At 64.1% G+C, this 20,021-nt stretch overlaps 1 protein-coding gene across 1 annotated transcript in view; it reads right to left on the bottom strand.

The window, feature by feature from the left end:
* The window catches only part of LOC147597091 (low-density lipoprotein receptor-related protein 1-like), a 40,662-nt gene that overhangs the window by 14,492 nt on the left and 6,149 nt on the right, over nucleotides 1-20,021 (bottom strand). Inside the window, exons 2-6 of the mRNA XM_086768658.1 lie at nucleotides 11,540-11,662; nucleotides 5,912-6,049; nucleotides 4,361-4,480; nucleotides 3,408-3,536; nucleotides 2,900-3,163 (exon numbers count right to left, since the gene is read on the bottom strand). Of these exons, the coding sequence (XP_086624784.1) occupies nucleotides 2,900-3,163; nucleotides 3,408-3,536; nucleotides 4,361-4,480; nucleotides 5,912-6,049; nucleotides 11,540-11,662 (774 nt within the window). The remainder of the gene's footprint in view (nucleotides 1-2,899; nucleotides 3,164-3,407; nucleotides 3,537-4,360; nucleotides 4,481-5,911; nucleotides 6,050-11,539; nucleotides 11,663-20,021) is intronic.

The raw sequence follows: 20,021 nt of genomic DNA on the forward strand, positions 1-20,021 counted from the left end.
CCTGTGACAAACATCCACGGGCAGCGCGTGTTTGGGAACCAAGGGACAGCCACTGTGAAAAAGCGCATCAGTACCCAGGACTGCGGATAGAAAAAAAGGGTTGAGCAGCGCCAGGACGCAGGGAAAAGCAACGCTCCAGAGTACAGCGGCTCCGGCCGAGCCCTGCTAACAGCAGCCATTTACCTCACCTCCCACCGCAGCAGCGACACTCATCTCTCCGCAGGGAGCGGGGACAGAAAGGCAGGGAAGCGTGGCGGCTCTCCGAGCGCGGCTGTGACACCTCCCAGCCCAGACCCCCACCCCCGACAGCGGGGGGCCGCCAATTCCCAGCCCCTGAGCATCACTCTTCCCCTGTCAGAGCCGACTCGCCCCGCTAGCAGCAGGCACCCGGGAAGCCCGACCCCCGCTGTGAGCGGATCATGCCAGTGCGGCAAATAAAGAGGGAAATCACTAATTGGATGCACAGGTCTCTCTGGTGTCCTGACGGAGGAGCACGAGAGCGACATTATCTCCTCGCCACAGCCCCCAGCGTCAGCCCAGGGCTGGGGGAAACCCACTTCTCCGAGGTGTCCGTGCTCGCGAGCAAACCCTGCCCCACGAGGACGTTTCCTCGCACCTCTCCAACCCGCGGCGACCCGGGCGAGGCCGGGCGGGCACGAAGGCCGCCCCGCATCAGCAGCCGCCTGCCCAAGCCTGCCAGCGGCAGAGCTGCGCAAGGACCGTTCCCTCGGGAAAACGGAACGAAAAGCAGCCAGCGCCACGTAGCCAAGGAGCGGCTTGGGGCAGCCCCGCTGCCGGCCTCTGCGCCCCAACGCGCCTCAAACGGCACCCTCAGCGCCCACCGGGACACGTCCCTGCCGCGGGGCTCGCCACCAGCCCCATGGCAGCTCAGGGATGGTTAATGGGGGCCCTTCATCACACCCTCCCCGGGCGGAAGGAAGATCTCTCTCCCTCTGAGGTGTGCTGGATGCTTGTCGCTAAGGCAGCGTTTCCAGCCCGCACGCGTCCGCACAGGCAGCACGTACCCACGCACCCGGAGCTGCTGGTCCCCTCCTTCCCTGCGGACGGGAACGCTCCCCTCGTCCCGGGGCAAGGGCGGGTGTGTTCCCATCCAGCTCAGCTGAATTCCCCTCTTCCCACCCTGCGCTATCGCGGCCGATCGGGAGGCAAAGCAAGACACCTCTTCTTGTTTGGGCTTGAACACGCTGCCTTCCCCTCCTGACCATAATTAAAAGGTCGCGTCTCATTAACTTCCTGGAGATGGAGCAACCCAGGCCGCCTGAAAATCCTGCCAGGCTGGCAGTCCCACCTGGGCACGGCGCAGGGGCAGCGGTGGGTACCGCAGGTCCCAATCCCGCACCCGCACCTCGCCGCCACGGTCAGGGCGCTGGCTCCTCCTGCAGCCACCCTGATCCAAGAGCCACGTCGCCCATCCCTCCCGCCTCCGCTGCCCGCAGCCAGGCCAAGGCACCCCAGAACCCCCGGGACCCTCCCAGCACGGGGGCTGGGCTGCGGAAGGGCACCTGGGCTGATTTCGGGAACATCCCGAAACCTCCCGTGCCGATCCCAGCGGTTCCCCTTCCGCGGGGGCAAGCTGCGGCTCACATGCCATCTGCGAACCGCGGCCTCCGCTGCGACTCCCAGCTGCAGGAAATTGCCACGTTAAAGCTCAGCCTGACGGGAAGAAACGCGCAGCCAGAGCTTTGCACGATGCTGCCGTCTGCCCCCGCCGCAAACCACGCAGAGACCCGGCTCAGGCCGAGGAGCACGTAGAAGCAGACCCCCCCAAACCATGGCGGGGGAGCAGAGTCGAGCCCTGTCCTGCCTAATTTCAGGCTATCGCCTGCAAGAGCAAAGGGTGAGGCCTCTCCCTAAAAATACACACTGCCCTAAAAATACACAGCGCGAGCTTAAATTAACCGCGCCGCGCACACCCTCGGCGGGGCGCAGTGGCCGGAGCCTGCGAGCCCCAGCTCCAGCGCAGCCCAAGGGTCCCCGTCAGCCCCCCGCCTCGCGCCCCACACCTCAGGAGGCAAAAGTGAGCGGAAGGACGACGGCAGGGAAGCCAAGGGCTGCAAAACCTGACGGAGACACGTTGCAAGCCCAGATACCCACAATCTCATCCTGACTGACTCGGTCTGTGGTTTTGCGGGATAAAATCAGCAACGGTCCAACCCCGGAGCGGTTTCCCACATCCCGGCCATACAGCTACGGCACGCACCCACCTCCCCGCCCCGCCGCCCTGCGCCCACGCGTGCCAGAGCACACGTGAGCCCCCTCGAAGCCCAGGGGACCCCTCATCAGGCTCTGGGGACAGCGGGCGCAGGCACAGGCCTGGGTCAAAGAGCGCCAAAATCCCAGCAAACAACTCTCCTTCCCGTCCTGACTGATGAACTGGGACCAGCAAGCCCAAACAGGAGACGGAGCCGTCACCGCACTCGTTACGGCCGAGGAGATGGAACTCTGCCACTCGCGCCGGTGACTCACGCGGCCGCCCGACGGGATGCATTTTTCGGTCGGGATCTTGTTTTCAGTCACTACGCGGGGCGGGGACCAAGGCCTGGCGTGGCCAGGGGAGCGCGGGGCGAAAACCAAAAGAGGAAGCGCGGAACGGCCGTCCCCGAACCGGCTGCGCAGGTCGCATCTCCACTCCTCACCGCATCGTTTTTCCTCACGTACTCACACAAAGAAACCACAAAACTTGCTAGAAATAATCAGAGGGAAGGAAGAGGAAAGCCAAAACCACGTTTGTGCCGAAGCTCAGCGCCCGGCCCTGCGGAAAGCTGCCTCCTACCAAAACAGCCCTGCTTCCCCACACTCCAGGCTGAGGGTTGGAAAGGAGACGGGCACGGGGGGAGCACAGACCGGGAGCGAGGTCCAGAGGGGAGCAGGCACTCACGGTGCAGGCTGAGGGAGATGTTGATGGAACGTTCTTCCACGAAGCCCTTCAGGTTGGGGATCTTGGCGCACTTGAGGACGGTCTGGGAGGCGCTGTCGCCCACGTGAACCCAGCACACCGTGTCTTCGACGTAGTTGAAGTCCATGGCCGTGGTCTGCTTGGCGCTGGTGGGGGTGATGTTGGGCACGGGGGCCCCGCTCAGGTAGGTGGCCAGGATGTTCTGGGAGTTGGCGATGAGCAGCACAGGGGGACGGTCCACGGGCTCTGGCGGGCAAAGGAGGGGAGAAGGGTGGTCATGGTGGAGCCCTCAAAGCTCGCGGCTGCAACGCTATGTCAGCCTGGCCCTTCCGCTCCAGCGAAAACCAGACCGTGAGACGCAGCCCAACGTGTGCAAGAAGGTGGTGGCAGGGGACAGCGAAGAACCAGGGGCAGGGGCACGCAGGCGGCAGGAGGCCGCGGTCCGCAGCGCTGCCCAGGAGCAGCACGCTCCTCCTGCCAAGGCTCTCACCGTTCTTGGCTTTGCAGGACCGGTTGTCGGGCTGCAGGAGGTACCCCTCCACGCAGCTGCACGTGTAGGAGCCCTCCGTGTTGGTGCACGTCTGGCTGCAGGTCCCGTAGATGGTGCACTCGTCAAAGTCTGGAAAAGAAGGCAAAACCCGCAAGGGCTGGCTTAGCAAAGGCCTCTGCTCAGCTGCCGCAGGTGGGGACGAAGGCTCCCCCTCCTCTCCAAGGCGAGGATACGATCGCCAGGCCAAAGGGACGGTGACAACGGCCACCGACTGAATACCAGGCCAACGTCACCTCGTCCCAGCTTTCCATGCCAGCACCGGCAGCGAGAGGACAATCCCTGCCTCACGGCTAGGCTTTTCAAGGCCTAATTACCCCCTGCCCCTCCTCCCTACTCTGCCAAATCTGCACCTCAATTTTCACCCCGAATTTCTCTAATCTTCAGCTTCCAAACCCCCGGCTTGCAAGCGGCTCTTTCTTCTGCTAGATGAAAGAGCCGCCTCCCCCGCCGCGCTCCTGCCCCCCGAGGCGCGTGCAGGGGCTGATGAAGACCCCTTTCACCTCCGCTCAGATCAATGGAGGAGCTGGAGCCGCTGCAATCTCACACTTCCAGACGCGTTTCCAGGCATCGCATTGATCTGATTGCTCCTCTCCTATTCTCCAGCATCCCCTGAGGCACGGGCCCCGGGAGCACGTACGAGCCCAGCGACGGCCCCGACTCCATCCACAACGGCAAAGCCCTTTCCTTACTCCTTCCCAATATTTCTCACTTGGGTTTTCAGGAACTGCATCCACGTAACCGCCCCAGGGAGGCCATATCCCATCCTGTTCCCCCGTGAAAGTCAGGGTCTAACCAAGCCCCAGCACCGCTGCCGGGACAGCAGCACCGGCCGCAGCCCAGAGCGGCCGCCGGCACCGCGCCGGGGCAGACGGCTTCGCCCGTCCCGTACCGACCTTTGCAGCTCCTCCGGTCCTCGGCCAGCTGGAAGGAGTTGTTGCAGTAGCAGGCCGGGCCGCTCAGCGTCGGCACGCAGTGGTGCTGGCAGCCCAGGGCCGTGCAGTTTGCTAATTGCTCTGAGGAGAGAGCAGAGAGGGTGTCAGGGATGCTCGGTGAGCGACGGGATGGGCGCCCGGGCCGCAGGACTGGGTGACAGGGACCCCCAGGCACCCCCACAGCCTTTTCTGGGGGTCTCCACGCTGCTCCCCGGATCCCCAGCGGAGAGGGAAGGACCGAGACCCTCGGCAGAGGGAGGGGAGGACGTAACGGATGCGCGGCTGCTGCCTGAGAGGGGGGTCTGAGCAGCCCCAGCCGCGGCGGGAGTTTCAGCACGGAGGCTCCCATGGCATTCCCACTGCCGTGGACGTCTGCGTGAGCAGTGAGGCTCCGCGGCTCCGGACAAACGTCCCGCTAGCTGCGGAGGGAGCGAGTGGCCCCGGGAAGAAGGGCAGCAAGGGGAGCGGGCCAGGGCAGCACGGTGAAATGCGATGCCGCAGCACGAACCGGGGTGACAGCTCAGGAACCAGGGTGACGGTTTGTCTTCCCAAGCCCCAGGCGGAGGTGGGCTGGCCGTGGGGCTTGTAACCGGCCGTGAGGAAATGCCACCCCAGGGCGGCACCGCGGGCACGGGGACCTCGGCATCCGACACAAGCGCTAGCGAGGCCCGATGTCCCCAACGTGCCCAAACCTGCGAGCAGCAACCGTCCCGAGGCGGGGCCTGCCCTCGCCTCATGCACGCAGGTCACGCGCTGCCCAGCTGTCAAAAATCGGATCCCACTTAAGCAACGAGAACTATTAGCGAAGTACTAATTGCCAGCTCAGGCGCAGCTGCAGAAGCCGCCCTGCGCAGCGGAAGGGAGCTCGGAGCCCCTCGGGGCAGGGCGTCCCACAGCCGGTTCAGGCTGAGCAGCCCTCGCCCCAGGCAGAGGAAGGGCTGGGGAGAAAAAAGCTGGGGAGGAAAAAAAAAAGTTTTCTGCTCGCCCAGAGTCTGTGGAGACCCAGCTCCAGGGGTCAGCCCGGGACACGCGTTTCGGAGCGACTAATCTGCGCACCAGCAAGCCAGCGCACGCTGATTTAGGGAGAGTTTTCCAGCAGGATTAGCAACCGGGGACATGCCAGGAGGGGGGACAAAGCTCCTGGAAATTAGGGAAAAACCCATACTGGTATCTCTTATCTGGAGCAGAATCCCAGCCCTCCCAGCTTTCAAAGCCCGGAGACAATGCAGCTATTTACCGGCCTGCAGGCTCAGGAATGACGGGCACTCTGTGTGGAAGCGGCTCTGGCTAATCTCCGGATCCGCTACCGGCCAGCCCGGCTGAGCCGCCCGGCCGAGCGGGAGCACGGAGCGCGGGGGCACCGGCGCGAAGCCATGAAACCCAGCACCAACGTGGGGCGCACGCTGGGGCCCAACGGGGACCTCGTGACTCCAACGGAGGAGAGGAGGCACGGGCAGCATCCCGCGGGGACCCGCGGCCCCCCTGTGACCACCATCCCCTCCGGACACCTACCCCGGCAGTGCGGCCCCTCGTCGGAGCCGTCGAAGCAGTCGTGGAGCCCGTTGCACAGTTTGCTCATGTGGATGCACAGCTCCGTGCCCAGGCAGTTGTGCTCGTTGGGCTGGCACCGGGACACCTTGCTCTGAGGACCTGCAAGACAGCGGAAGGCAAAGCGTCACCGAAGGGAGAGCAGGACGGCTCTGCGGCCCCGGGGGAACACCCAAAACCTCGGGGGAACTCTCGGCCCCCGCATTGCTCTGCCGTGGCTCTCCAGCAGCGAGCATCACTCGCTGGCCGTGGCCTCGCGCAGCGAGGCTTCGGGTAAAAGCTCTTCAGGGAACCTCACATTCCCTGGGACGTTCCTGGGAACGTTTCGGCAGCAGCCGACGGCAGGCCAGCACTGCGCCGGGAGCGAGCGCGTGAACGCGTTGATTCCCTCTGCCCAGACACACGTTAAATCCTCCGCGGTTTGGATTCTCCCGCCCGCCACGCGCCCCAGAGCAAACGCAGCATCCACCCAGCAAGGCGAGCCCCAAATCCTCTCGGCTCCCAAATCCTCTCGGCTCCCACGGCAGCTGGAGGCCAGCAAAGGCTGAAACCAGGCTGTGCCCCCTCCAGCATCCTCGGCTCTCCCTAGAGGAAGCCCATTAATGGACACTGGATTTCCCTTTCGAAGCAGAACCACTTCGGGAAGGAAAAGCTTGCCCAGTGTGGAGTGAACTTTCCCTTTTCCGTCACCGCCGCGGCACGCGGCCCGAGCAGGAGCGTTGTGCGAAAGGAAGCAGGCCCGGGGCAGCCGGGTCCCCGAGATCGCTGTTGGTGGGCGCGCGCGCCCACCCTCGGGACGAAGCCGGGCTGACAGGCCGGGGTCCCAGCAGGACGGTGACCCTGCTCCTCAGCAACCCCGCAGCCCCCGTTTCGAGCTCCCGTGGGTCGCGTCCGCTCCGGGCTGCTCGGGCCCCCCGCCGCCCCAAGCACGCCCTCAGGTCCCAACACGCTCCTCGCTAAGAGGCCGGCTTGCGGGGGGCTCGTTAAGAACCCAGGCTACGCGACACGAGGAGCCTTAATCTGCGTTATTAACTAGAAAAACTACAAAGGAAGCACGGCTTTATCGTTAAGCTGCTCTGAAAAGAAGCATGGTATTCAGACAAACAACAAAATACGCCATAAATCGATTAACGGCCTGAAACCCCACTAAAAGCTCCACCAACGTCCTGGCTCCGACGCTGCTTCGCCCCGGGCCGGGCGTGACACAGCGCGGCGCAGCACGGCCTCGGCGGCCCGCTGGCACGGGACGCGGAGCAGATCGCTCCACAAAGCCCGGCTCCCCTCTCTGCCCCGGCCCCAGAGCCAGGTTGGGCTCGAGGGCTGAAGGCGCAGCGTTTCGCCAGCTCTCGCTGCAGCCACCAACGCGCCTCTGCTGAGTCAACGGCGGCACGCAAGCGAAACAGCGAAACCTCATTTCACAGGGAGCCGGCGGCCGCTCACGCCTCGCCCTCGCAGCGGCAGGGCGGGCAGCGCATCAGCCCCGCCGCCGGCGGGGACAGCGGCAGAAATAGCTCCCCGAGCTCCCCGCGGACCACCCCGTCTTTCGCGGCAGGCCAAGCGCCGGGCAAGCACCGAGAAGGGCGCCCGCGGCACGCCGCGTACCAAGCGCTCTGTCCGGGCACGGTCCCGTTTTAGACAGCGACTGAGACCAGCGGTCACCTTGACCTAAGGCTCCGCCGGCGTAGTTGGTCCTAAATCAGTTCAAACTCTCCTTGGAGAGGAGCGTCATGTCACGCGCAGGGTCCAGCACGGTGCTCCGCGTGCCAGCACGGCCCCATCCGGCACAGATCCTGCCCCGCCAACGCGCTGGCGGCCAGCGCGGGCCCGGCGTCACGCCCTGCGAGCCGTCGCTGCCGAGCCGCGCTGGACACGTTTCATCCCCAGCCCTCGGCTCCGGGAGGTGCCGGGCAGCGCGGGCTGAAGGCTCTCAGCAGCGCCAGCGCCCGCGGAAGGGGCAAAGCCCGCGGGAGGAACACCGGGACCGCGAACGCCCCGTCGGGACGGGGATAGCCCCGCTCTTGCCTCCAGACCGGCAGCTCACAAGGAGGGGTCTTCGGCCAAGGGACAGACGGGACCCGCTGGCTCCGACCCCGCCGTTCCCCCGACCCCGTGCATCCTCGGCAGACGCCGCTGCGTCCATCCCTCCAGAAGATGAACAGCAAATTGCTGCTCGAGGAGCAGCCCGAGCTGGCTGGGTTTCTCCTCCCTCCTTCCCAGTACGTCTCCAGTTCGCCGACTGGCTTGGCGCGGGGGCGGTGGGCTCCTCCAGGACGGGGGACACGGAGCTCGGGTCTCTCCTCCTTCCCAGCCCCGGTCCAGGGCACCCAGCGGAGCATTCCAGGAGGATTTCTCACCAGGCCCTTCTGTTTTTCACAGCGCTATCTGGGCAGCGAGTAATTGCAAATTAAGGGTTAATTAAGTCGTATCAATAAACAGGCCGAAAGCAGGAAGGCACTGAAACGAAGTGCGCAGTCCATCAGTCAAAACTGATCTGCCGTGTCCATTATTCCCCTGCAAAGAGCCCGGATCAAACCGCTTATCACAAACAGGGCAGGATTAATCCACAAACCACTCTGTTTGCTTTCGCCTGCGCTGGCACACTAATAAACGAGGCAATTCATCACGCGTGACAAGCTTGTGGTACACCCCAAGGAGCGGGAGCTTTTCACCTCTAAAAACCACTCGGGGGAAAAAAAAATTAAAAAAAAAGGAAAGAAGAAAAGCAGTTCTTGTGTAAACACAGCCTGCAGCTGATCTGGCACCAGCCCAGAGCGACACGGACGCGGGAGCGGGACGCGGGAGCGGGCACGAGGAGCCGGCAGCGGGACGGTCACGCTCGCTCCAGCGGGACGCTCGGCAGCGCCGGCCGAGCTCGGGCGTGGACGGGCCCGTCGGTGCCTCGCGGCCGCGCCCCAGCCAGCGCCACGGGAAGAGGAGAGTGAAGGCTCCGCAGACGACGTGTCTGAGCAGGGCCACGTCACCGGCAGGGCCAGCGCCGGGCCGGCGCGGCGAGACGAGGGCTGAGCCCTCCCCGACCCTCGGACCGAGGGGCTGTTTGGTGTCGGCTCCTCGCAAACATCCTGACGACCAAAGGCCGCGGACCGGCAGATTCCTCCACAGCGAAGCAAACGGTGCCACTGCCCCGCAGCCGGAGACAGGCGCGCCGGCAGCTCGGCCGTCCCGCTCGCCGGCACTCCCCCAGCCTGGCTGGGGCACCCAGCTGAACTGGGAGAGCAGACCGGGCAGGCGGCCAGCCGGGATGCAGCGGCCGGACGACGGCCGTAGCTCAGCCGCGGCAAATCCATTCCTCAGAGCCCCTCATCTCCTGGGCTCTTCAGCAGGATGGAGGCTCTTGTCCATGTTTTTCCCCCAGGAAAGCTCCACGGAGCAAAAAACCCACTGACTGGGCACAAACTGGGAACGAGCCGCTCACACAGACACGAGCGCGGCACCGGGCTCGGGAAGGGAACCCTTCGGACGCTCGGCGAAGGCGTGAGCAAAGCCAGCAAACACTCAAAAGGATTCCGCAGGGAGGAAAACCCCGCGCAGAACAGAGAGCGTGTCGAGAGCCTCTGACACGAGCGCGTTAGCACGACATAAATAACCCTGCCAGGCCGCGAAGGGTGCGCCACGCAGCGCGCGAGAGCCGCGGCCGCAGCCTGGGCTGCAGAGAGATTAAAGAATCGAAATAAATGTCACTCTCGCCCTGCCAGAGAGATAAGGAGGATGGGAGCCTGCCGGGAGCCCTGGTGCCGAAGCGGTGTGGGAAAAGCTTGCCTGGCAATCCCGGAGATGCCGAGCTCGCGTCCTGCGTGTGCCGACAGGTCCGGCTCCACTCGCGCCAGCCCGGGCGGGAGCGGGCAGCAACCTCCATCCACAGCCCCTGCCCACGGGAAAGGCGCGGACGGGCCGCACCGGCACCGCGCCGAGGAGCCCGCGGCCGCCGACCCCGGCCTCCACAGCGCCCACCGAGGTGGTCTTGGGGCTTACAGCTCGGGAAGCAGAGCAGCCCCTCAGAAAGGTCAAGCCTCTCCTGGTCTCCCAACCTGAGCGGTCACTCCGGAGGCTGGGGAGGGAACTGCTGCCCAGGAAAGAAGCGTTTCCGAAGCCCGGGGTCTGCAGCGGTGACGGAAACTGTTGGGCCCTGTCCCACACGCGGTGGCAGGGCCGGGAGAGGAAACGCTGGGCTCTGGCCTGCACCTCGCAAGAGGCTCCCACGTGTCTGTCCCGGGAGCACCGAGCGGGTACCGAGGGGCGCGTGGTCAGCGGGGGTCCCGCATCCCCCAGGGAGCCCTGCTGCAGAGGACCCCGATGCTCTCCAGCTCCCGTCAGGATGGCAGCGGCCGGAGCAGGCGGGCGCAGCTCTGCCCTCCCCATCCGGCGCCTTCACAGTGAAGACAGAGGAAGAACGGGAAGAGCGAAAAAGCATCGGAGGGGTCCAAGCGTCCGAGGGGTCCGTCTCCCATTCACCTGTCCGTACGGACGCGGGGGCGGTGAAGCGAGCGCAGACACGTGCAGCAAGCGGAATTCGTCAATCAGGACGGATTTCTTCCAGCTGGGGAAGGGCCTCCGAGTCCTCCCGCAGTAATTTTCCAGGGCTGCTGATTGACTGGAGCCAGCCAGCCCATCCCAGCCCCCTCATCCCTCCCACGGAGGGGACGGTTGCATCATTTTGCCTTAAGAAACAAATAACCCCGGTGCCGAAGCAGAAACGGCTTTGGAGGAGACCTCTGTGCCAAGCACAGCGGGAGGAAGGAGTCTGGGAAGGATCTCTGGGCCGGGACAAGAGGCTTTCGCTGCTCGCTGGTGAGCAGCAGCGGTTCCCTTCTCCAGCCCAGCGCGGTGCAGTGGGACCGGCACGCTCGCCGTCCCCGCCGAGCCCCGGGACCAGCACGGCTCTGGCTCGCTCCCCGGTGCAGACATCGCCCCCCCGCCCCAGCCCTCGCGCCCCATCCAGCCCAGCCCCATTCCCCATTTGCTTCCGGAGAGACCCAACTGCCCCATCCGAGGCGGGAGCACCCCCAGCGCCGGGACCGCCAGCACCGCTGCAGCTCCAGCAGCCCAGGTCAGAAGCAGCGCAGTGACACAGCATCCTAACCCAAACACATCTTGGGGAAAGCTGCGCTGCTTTTCCAGCTCTTCCCCAGGATTCCGAGATCCCCTTCCTCCCTCCGGCCCCGCTCTCGCTCCAAGCGCCCGTTAAACGCTGGCGGCACAGCCGCTCGACGGCCCGCTGCCTCCTCGCCTCCCGGACTCTGCGTTCCTTGTGTAAACCAATTTCCATGGAAACAAAAAAAAAAAAAATTAAATCAGTGCCAGCCCACGCCCAGGAGGCTGTTTGGGCACGCAGGACGGCGGCCCCGGAGCAGTGGCTAGGGAGGCAAAGGGAGGACGGAGAGACGGACGGCGTGGACCCCCGCCGCGCGCGGCACCCGCCCCCCCGGCGCCCCGGGCTCCGGGTACCACAGGAAAAACGGGAGCTGAGGTAGAGCGGTTGTGGGATGGCGCCGGTTCGGGACCCTGGAACGCCATGCGGGGAGAGGACGGATGGAACGAAAGCGGAAGGTGATTAGGAAGGAAAGGCATACGTACATATCTCGGGCGATTCATCCGAGCCATCCGGACAATCCTTCTCCCCGTCACAGCGCCAGCCCTTAGATATGCACGTAATCTGATCTTTGCATGCAAACTGTTTGGGGCTACAAGTCTTCGGTGCTGGATGAGAAAAGAAATAACGATAATAAACAAGATCAGTCTCTTCCCAAAGACAAGTTATTTAAAAAAAAAAAAAAACAAAAAAAACAACCCCAACAAAATTTAAATTAAGGACTAGATTGCTTTCAGTTTGATTTCTCTCTAACGGCTCAGCGAAAGTTTTCGGCTGGCATCGGATCCATCAGCCTCGCCCCTAAGGAAAGGAGGAAATTTAAAGCGAAGCATTAATTACACGGCGAGAAAACAGGAACCGAGAGCCACGACGCGCTAACAGATTTTAAAGATCGTTTAACGTGGATGAATTAGCTCCTGGGAGCCGCGGGCGGATTGTTTGCTGCGCTAGACATCGTAAAATGGCACGGGGAAAAAGAAGAAAACCCAAATGAGAAGAAATTAAAAAGCAATATTTTAAATCACGGAGACAGCAGCGGCGGGAAGGGCTCTCCATCCATCACGCGCGGCCGGGACGGTGCTGGCGGGGGGGTCCGCACCCCCACACCTCCCGAAAATAAAACAGAGTCAGAACAAATCCAGCGGGAAAACCCAAAGCACAGAGCGCGAAGCGCCAGGACGGGAGCGGGGCTGGGAACAGCCCCTGGGCACGGGGCGGTGCTGGACTGGGGTGCACCCCCCTCAAAACTGGCATCTTGAGGAGGCTGGATGCAACGGGGGGTCACTGCACCCCTGAGGCCAGGCTGAAATGGGGGGTCACTGCACCCCCAAACCCAGGCTGAAGGGGGGGGTCACTGCACCCCCAAACCCAGGCTGAAATGGGGGGTCACTGCACCCCCAAACCCAGGCTGAAGGGGGGGGTCACTGCACCCCCAAACCCAGGCTGAAATGGGGGGTCACTGCACCCCCAAACCCAGGCTGAAGGGGGGGGTCACTGCACCCCCAAACCCAGGCTGCAGCGTTTCGCCGTCCCGCGGCCCAGCTCGCCTGCCGGCTCCTGGCAGCTGGGGAAGCGGCCGTGATTTCTGATTTCTCTCCGGCTTCTGTCACGCGAAGGGAACGCTGCAGCCAGGTCCTGGCAGCTCCCACCGATCCGCGAGGAATGATGCTGGGGAAGGCCTGGTCCTCAGTCCAAATCCCAGTTCCTGAAGGCTGGGAGGAAACTCTCCCCTGTGTAACGACGCTAATTATTCCCCAGGCCTAGAAAAGAGCTTGGTCTGATGTCCCCTCGCTCGACGGCAGGGTCCCACCTCCCACAAATCTCGCTCCCCTTCCCTCGTCAGCATCGGCAGCGTCGGAGCGGTTGCTTCCAGGGAAAGGCCCAACGCCGCGACGGGGAGCTCCGCGCAACCAAGATGGCGACTGGAGGTACCAAAATGGACGGAAGAGCCCCGTTAGGACAGATGCCTCCCCCTCCGCTGCCCCCACACCGTCCGTAGGCGAGAGATGAGCCGGAGCCCACGCCTGTCCCCGTTCCCCCGCGGGACGCGGGAGCGCAGGGCTGGGAGCGTGTGCCCGGCGTCTCCCGCACCAGCTCTCCGCCGCCCCCGCTTCCCGGAGGAGCTCATCGTCCGCCTCCATTTCCCAGCCGCGCGCACACCAAACGCGAGGTTCATTAGGAAAACCACAGCAAAGCGCCGACGCTGCCTTGGATTTCCTGCTCTCCCCGGTCTCCGGCAGCCACAGAGCGACCTACGGCCAGCGCCCCGGAACCCCGCGGGCCAACGGGGGCCTCCATCTCCCCCGCACCTGTCCCCGAGGGGCGCAGGCAGGCCTGCACGAAGGGGGCAAACCCCTGGCAAGTGCTTCCCAACCTGCGTCCACACAAGAGGAGAAGCTAGAGCCGGGACGGGATCTTGTTTGGCACCGGAGACGCCGATCCCGGAGCAGAGATGCTCACCGGGAACACGGAGATCGGCCCCTGGCTGGAAGACGCCATCCCTAAGCACCGGCACCTACACCCGTCTCCGGGGCCACTACCCCACGCGGGAGCAGGACATGTGGGATTTCTTCCAAGCACTGCAACATGACTCGCGCACGCTTTGCCGTGCTGCGCACGTGCCACGTGCACCCCCCAGGGCACGCACCCTGCTCGCGCCCGCCCTTCAGAGGCGGCGATGCTCCGGCTGGGTCCTTCCCCTCTGCAGGGAGCATCCCTGCCGCGGGACACGTCACCTCGCCGCCCGAACCCGGCTCAGAACATCGGCCGTCCCCGCTGTGCCGTTCCCAGACACGAGGACGGCTTCGGCAGTGTGAGGCCCTGCGGTTTTTCCAGAGCGGCTTTCGCACGCACGACGTGGGGGAGGGAAGGAGATGGCTTCCCCTCCTGGCAGCCAGCTCCCCACGCTCCGCAGCAACCCCACGCGCTCGCTGTTCCCGCACAGTGTGTTCCCGGCGAGCTGAACGGCCCCAGCGTAAGCGGCGAGATGCCTCCGTGCCAGGTGGACAATGAGCGAAGGTGTCCGTTAATGCATCCTTCACACGGAGCCAAAATTTCTTTCCGAAAGCCGGGCGGCTGCAGCAGCAGAAGCGGCAATGGCAGCAGAGAGCCGAGCTCCGGCTCCGGCTCGGAGAAGAAAGGCGCCTTCATGCAGCGCACAATGGCGGGCTCAGAGCGCAGCCAGGACAGCTGCGAGCGCCGGCCGCGGGGAACACGTCCCGCTTTGGCCGGCGGAGGAGAGATCCCCGCTGAAAAGCGATTCAAAGGGGACCCAGGGGGAACAATTGCGCTAAAAACGGCCAAAAATGGCTATTTGGGTGTGAGAAAGGGGGTCCTTCTTCCCCGGCACGGGGCAGGAGCAGGCCCCGCAGCGCAGGCGCGGAGCGCTATTGGGGTCTTCCCAGGCGGGACGGGGCCGGGGAGCCTGGCCGCGCGTCCCAGCGACACCCAGGACAAGGGCTGTTAAGGAAACACCACAAACCCGCTCCGTTCCTGCCTAAAGCGAGAAATCCAGGCTTCCATCGAACCGGCCCTTCCGCGCGGCCGCGAGTGGGGGTCTTCACCTCGCGCAGAGGCCGAACCGTCTCAGCGCACAGACGACCACGGCATGAAAACCTAGGGAAACTGGAAACAAACCACAAAAATATCACAGAACTCCTTCCCCCAGCGAGCCGCACTCTCCTCTTCAGCCCAACTCCTCCTCCTCCTCCACCGGAGAGGAGGCGGCCGGCCGGCGCTTCGCGAAGGAAACGGCGCTGGCCATAAATACAGCCTGGAATGAGCGTGATGTGCAAAACAGATGTTCCGGGGGGGGACAAAAGTGCGAGAGGGAGAGAACGAAATCTACTCCGCATTCCTCCCAGGCCTCCGGCCCAGCCAGCGCTCGCACACCCCATCGAGGAGCCTGCCGGAGCGCGAAGCCGCGGCGCAAACAGCGCTGGGCTCGCCCTGCGCCGGCCGGGATGGACGTGGGACCAAGCAGCCGGTGGGCCGCCGAGCCCCAGCCAGGCGCCCCGCGGTCCCGGGCTGGCCGGAGCAACACGGGCGGCACAAGGCCGGACGCATCTGGCTCCCGACGCTGCACGTGTGCGCTTCGCCGCGGCGAAATGACGATCTGCCGGGGGGTTCTGGAGGGCAAAAGGCGGCAGGAAGCCATCGGACCCCGGAGCAGGGGGACAGCAAAGCCCCGGCGAGCAATGGTGGCATCCACCGAGCTCCAGCGCCGGTGAGCCACAGCAAGCCCACCGAAATCCTGCGCGCATCGGCACGACGGGTGTGCCAGCGCACACCAAGGCACAGGCGAAGCCGCCACTGCCGCCTGCTCTGTTTTGGCCAATTTTGGCCACTTTTGGCTGATTGCCTCTCTCAGGGGATAGCCCGTCTCACCGGCCAGCCGAACATCCCGCCTTCGCCCCGCCGTCCCTCCTCTTCGCCGCCCCTCGCTGACTTGGCTCTCCGGACAGCCCTTGGCCGGAGCATCCCGCAGCTCCGAGCCGCTCTCCCGGCGAGAGCTGAGCCCGTGCCCCCGCGGGACCCCCGCAGCGCTGGCACGCGGCCCCACGGCACCACGCTGGACCACTGTCCAGGCCGCCCAGCTCCCCAAACACAAAACCAGAGCCACCTCACGCCGTTTCCATTTTTCTCCCCCACATCGCCCATCCTTTCTCCTCAAATTTCAGAAAACACCCATTTGTCCCTCCAGGCTTCCCAAAGTTTCTCTGCAGCCGCAGGACGGACACCAGGAGGGGACGGAGCACGCCGGCACGCGCGCCCCTCGGCCCCTTCGCGCGCCCTTGCTGGGGCTGAACCCCAAATCCCCGCAGGGGCACGCACGGCGCAGAAGCGCGGGCAGAATCCGCAACTGTAAATTTGCCGGGTCCTCAGGCTCCGAAAAGCTGGCTGGGGTAACAGAGACATTTAAAACAAACCCTAAAGTTTGCCGTTTTTCAAGGGGAAGGGGAAAGGCAGGATTATTTGTTTGTTTTGCGTTTAAACACAAGATGCCTAAACAGCTGAAATGCATTTTTGCAATTCCTCCACCCGGCCCCCCTCCAAGGGGAAGATTCGAACCAGACCCGCCGCTCCGTCGCAGCCGCCGCTTCCATGAACGACGTTCTGTGCGCTGCCGGCCATTCCCGCCGGAGAAGCCGCAGGTATGCGTGGCGGGGAGGGGCCCCTCCAATTGCTGAGTAAATATTGACTTTAAAATACATTTATTCCCCCCCCGCCTTTCCTTTTAACTCTGCCTGTTGCATCTAAATCACGAGGCATTAACCTTGTTTAAAGAAAAAAAAAAAAAAAAACAATTTTGAGAGGAACAGCCCGCCTCCGCTTTGCCAGGGAGATGTTTGAGCGGCAGCAGCACGCCATTCATAGGAAAGGCTCAGGCCGCGGAAGAGCGCGCCCCGGACGAGGGCCACGAGGGCTCCTGAGCGGGTTTTCGGCCACTGGCCCCGTTTTCAGAGGCACCCAGGAGGCTGAAAACGACAAAATTCCAACCAAAGCGAAGCAAAGCGCCGGCAGAGCCCCCGACGTGGCGTTGGGCGCTGACCTGGCGTACCGCAGCGCGCCCGACCCAACGCGGGGACGCTCTCCGGAACCAGCCGGAAGCTCCCGTCCCGCCTACCCCCAGCCCCATCCCGGGGCACAGCCAGGGCCATCGCCCCACGTGCCAGATCCCATTGCCAGGGCGACGGGCAGGACGGGGTCCATTGCGCCCTGGATCCCGTTGCCAGGGCGACGGGCAGGATGGGGTCCATTGCGCCCTGGATCCCGTTGCCAGGGCGACGGGCAGGATGGGGTCCATTGCGCCCTGGATCCCATTGCCAGGGCGACGGGCAGGACGGGGTCCATTGCGCCCTGCGCACCAGAGGGATGGGCAGGATGGGGTCCATCTGCTGCCCAAGAGCTGCACCGAGCGCGCAAGTGCTCAGCAAGGAGCCCGCTGCCCCAACCCAGCTGTCCCCAGCGGGACCCTCCTGCTCCCCACGGCACAGGACCCCTATCCCACCCCACGGCACAGGGCAAAGACTGGGGGCAACCGGATACCTTGGGGTGTGCCAGGACCCCCGGATCCTCCTCCGCCCCGGGAACACCCCCAGCTCCCTGCGGGCAGCCGAGTCCCCGGGGCAGAGAGAGGCGACGCCGCCCAAGGGCAGAGCCCCGGCACCGCCCCGACACCCCCGCCACGTGCACCGAGACGGGATTCCCACCGGCTCCGGGCCCAGCGCCGCCTCCCCAGCTCCGACAAAGGCGGACGAGGGATGGGGAGAGCGTGCCCCCGCGGGACGACGGAGGCTGCCGCAGAGCATCGTCCCCGGCGGGGAGGGGGAAGGGGAAGAAAATCGCATCGTGGCTCCCGAGGGGCTGCTTCCATCCATCCCTGACAGCGCCGCGGTCACCTGACTTCAAACAGATCCAGGGGGAGCGGACGGGAACGCCAGCACGCGTCAGGAAATCTGGACGCGCTGGGAGGAATGCGCTCCCCCCCGCCCAGCCCCTTCCCTCCTGCTCCCCGGGCTCCGCTGCCTTCAGACGAAATGCATTAAAAAAAAAAAAAAAAAAAAAAAAAGGAAAAAGAGAGAGAAGAAAAAAAGAAAATTTGCATTTTAAACAAAATTCATAAGCTGGAAGATCAGCGCTGGAGCGCCGTCCCCCTCGTCCCCCTCCTGCCTCTGGCCCCATGGAGAGGTCCGCAGAAGAATGAGCTGAAAAATGGCAGGAGATGGAACCAGATGAAACGAATCCGCAGCATTTCTAGAACTGGGAAAAAAAAAAATAAAAATAAAAAAAAAATTAAAAAGAGCCTGATCATACAAAACGTGGTGGGGAGGGGCAGAGGGGCAGGCCCCAGCCACGCAGCGGAGGGCGTTCCAAGGCAGAATCGTGCTTTTTTTTTTATTTCTTTCTCTTTTTGCAGCTTATCTGCAATTTAAATTAAAAAAAAAAAAAAAGAAAAAAGAGAAAAAAGCATTTGCGGCCGAGAGAAAGGGGCTTAAGTCCTCCCGGCGCGGTTGGCCAGGCCGCAGCCGGCCCTGGCCCGTGGCCATTGCGATGCCCCGCACCCCTCCGGGGAACCCCGCCGGGCAGGGGGGCTGGCGCAGAGAGCCCCCCGCCGCCTCTACCTGCCCCGAAGGTTTTATTCCCTCTCCGTACCCCAGAACGGCGAGGCGGGATGTTTATAGCCCGGGCAGCCGGGAGCCCAAACAGAACGCGGTGCTCCGCGCCGCGGGCGGTTATTTACGGCTGGTGGCTAAAGCCGATAAGGCTTCCTCCAGAGAGCGGCCGCGCCGCGCGATAAAGCAATTCCACGTTACGGATTAATAGGCATTTCATCCCGACGGGATGAATCAGGAGCCGGGCAGCAGAGCCGCGGCCCCAGGCGGGCGCGGGGGCTTCGCCGGGCGAGGAGGGGAGCCGCGCGGCCTCCGGCCCGGGACGGGCACGGGCTCGCCGAGGCTTTCAAAGCGCTGGAGCGGGGCCAGAACCATTGGCCTTAATTCATTAGTCAACTCAATTTCGCTGGCTTCGCAAATAAGGACTTTGTCTGCGACGGGGAAACGGAGCAGAGCGGCTATTGTGCGCCGGGAGTGGGCAGAAAGGGCCCTTTGAGGGGACGCTCTGCCGGAATAAAAGTCACTTTTATCCCAGAATAATTAGCGGGCTCTGAGTACACTAATTATTCCGGCATAAAGGGACTTTTATTCCTGAGCAGCGCGTCCGTGCGGGGAGCTGCTCTGGATTCGGGTCCACCTGCCCATGTGAACGCGGCCCCGGCTCGCGGGGACAGCGGATGCGGGGACCCCCGCCGCCGCGGGTCCCGGCCAGGGTGCACCTGGGGGTCCCACCCCAGCTGAGGTGGGGCCTGGGCACCGTGGGGAGCATCTCCCGGCTCCGCGGCAGACAATGTCACGGAGCCATCGTCGCACAACGCCATCTGCCATTTCAAGGTCTCCCCAGGAGACGCCGACCCCACCCCGACACCCGCTCTGCTGTATTTTAAGAGATAAATGGGAAAAAAGAAAAATCCTCGGCGTGGTGAAATGTCCCATCTCTTTATAACCGGTACAAACCATCAAAGGGGAGCTCGGTACCGTTAGGTTTGCTCTAACGCTGGGCGCAGACGCTACCCTGCCCCGTGGCATCTCCGCCAGCGCGGCTACGCCAGCAGCGCACCGCGTGCCCGCAGCGGCCCAGTTGCTCCGAGGTGGCTCCTGCAGGTTGGGGATCCTGCTGCGCCCGGTTTTACCTGCTGCAAGCTGCGGAAAAAAGAAGTGTTAAGATTTTAGGCAGCTGGGTGGGTGGGATCCAGGGGACGATGGCACCAGAGCAGCTGTGGACGAGAAGACCAAGCTGGTGAGTGAGCTCCAAGTCCACTCTTCTGCAGGGAAAACGCGCTCCGGGCCACGGGAGGAGACGCTGAGCGAACCCAGCTGGAAGGGCCGGCAGCGGCCGGGGCCGCGGCGCAGTCACTGACCCAGGGACGCAGAGCCAGCTTGGTCCCGCGTCCCCCAGCACGGACAAGGCCGGGGGGCCCGTGGACATTTCAGCTGATGTTTTCAGGACGGGGGGAGGAATTTCCCTCCTCGGAATTAACCTGGGAAGCGCAGGTCCCCGCGCAGGGGCAAAGGCGGAGGCGCAGGCACAGCCCGACTCTCCACGCGGCGCTTGCCCCCGGCGCCCCGCAGCATCCGCCCGGGCCGCGGGGAAGGCGGCCGCCGCGGGAAGTATTAAACCCAAGTGCTTCCTTTTCCAAACAATAAAAAGGCACCACGACGCCCGCGGCGCCGAGTGCCGGGAGAAAGCTCTTCGCAGCCCTCTCCCACCTCCCCTCCCCACGCCGGCTGCTCCGAGGGACGGTGTCCGGTACCAACGCGCGTTGAGGGAGGACGGGGTCATCGCATGCACCGCGCGCTTCGGGATCCCGCTGCCCTCCGGGTCAGAGCCACCCTCGAGCATCGCGCATCA

This window comes from Chlamydotis macqueenii, chromosome 29 (genome assembly GCF_036417535.1).
Source record: "Chlamydotis macqueenii isolate bChlMac1 chromosome 29, bChlMac1.mat, whole genome shotgun sequence".
Lineage (NCBI taxonomy): Eukaryota > Metazoa > Chordata > Aves > Otidiformes > Otididae > Chlamydotis > Chlamydotis macqueenii.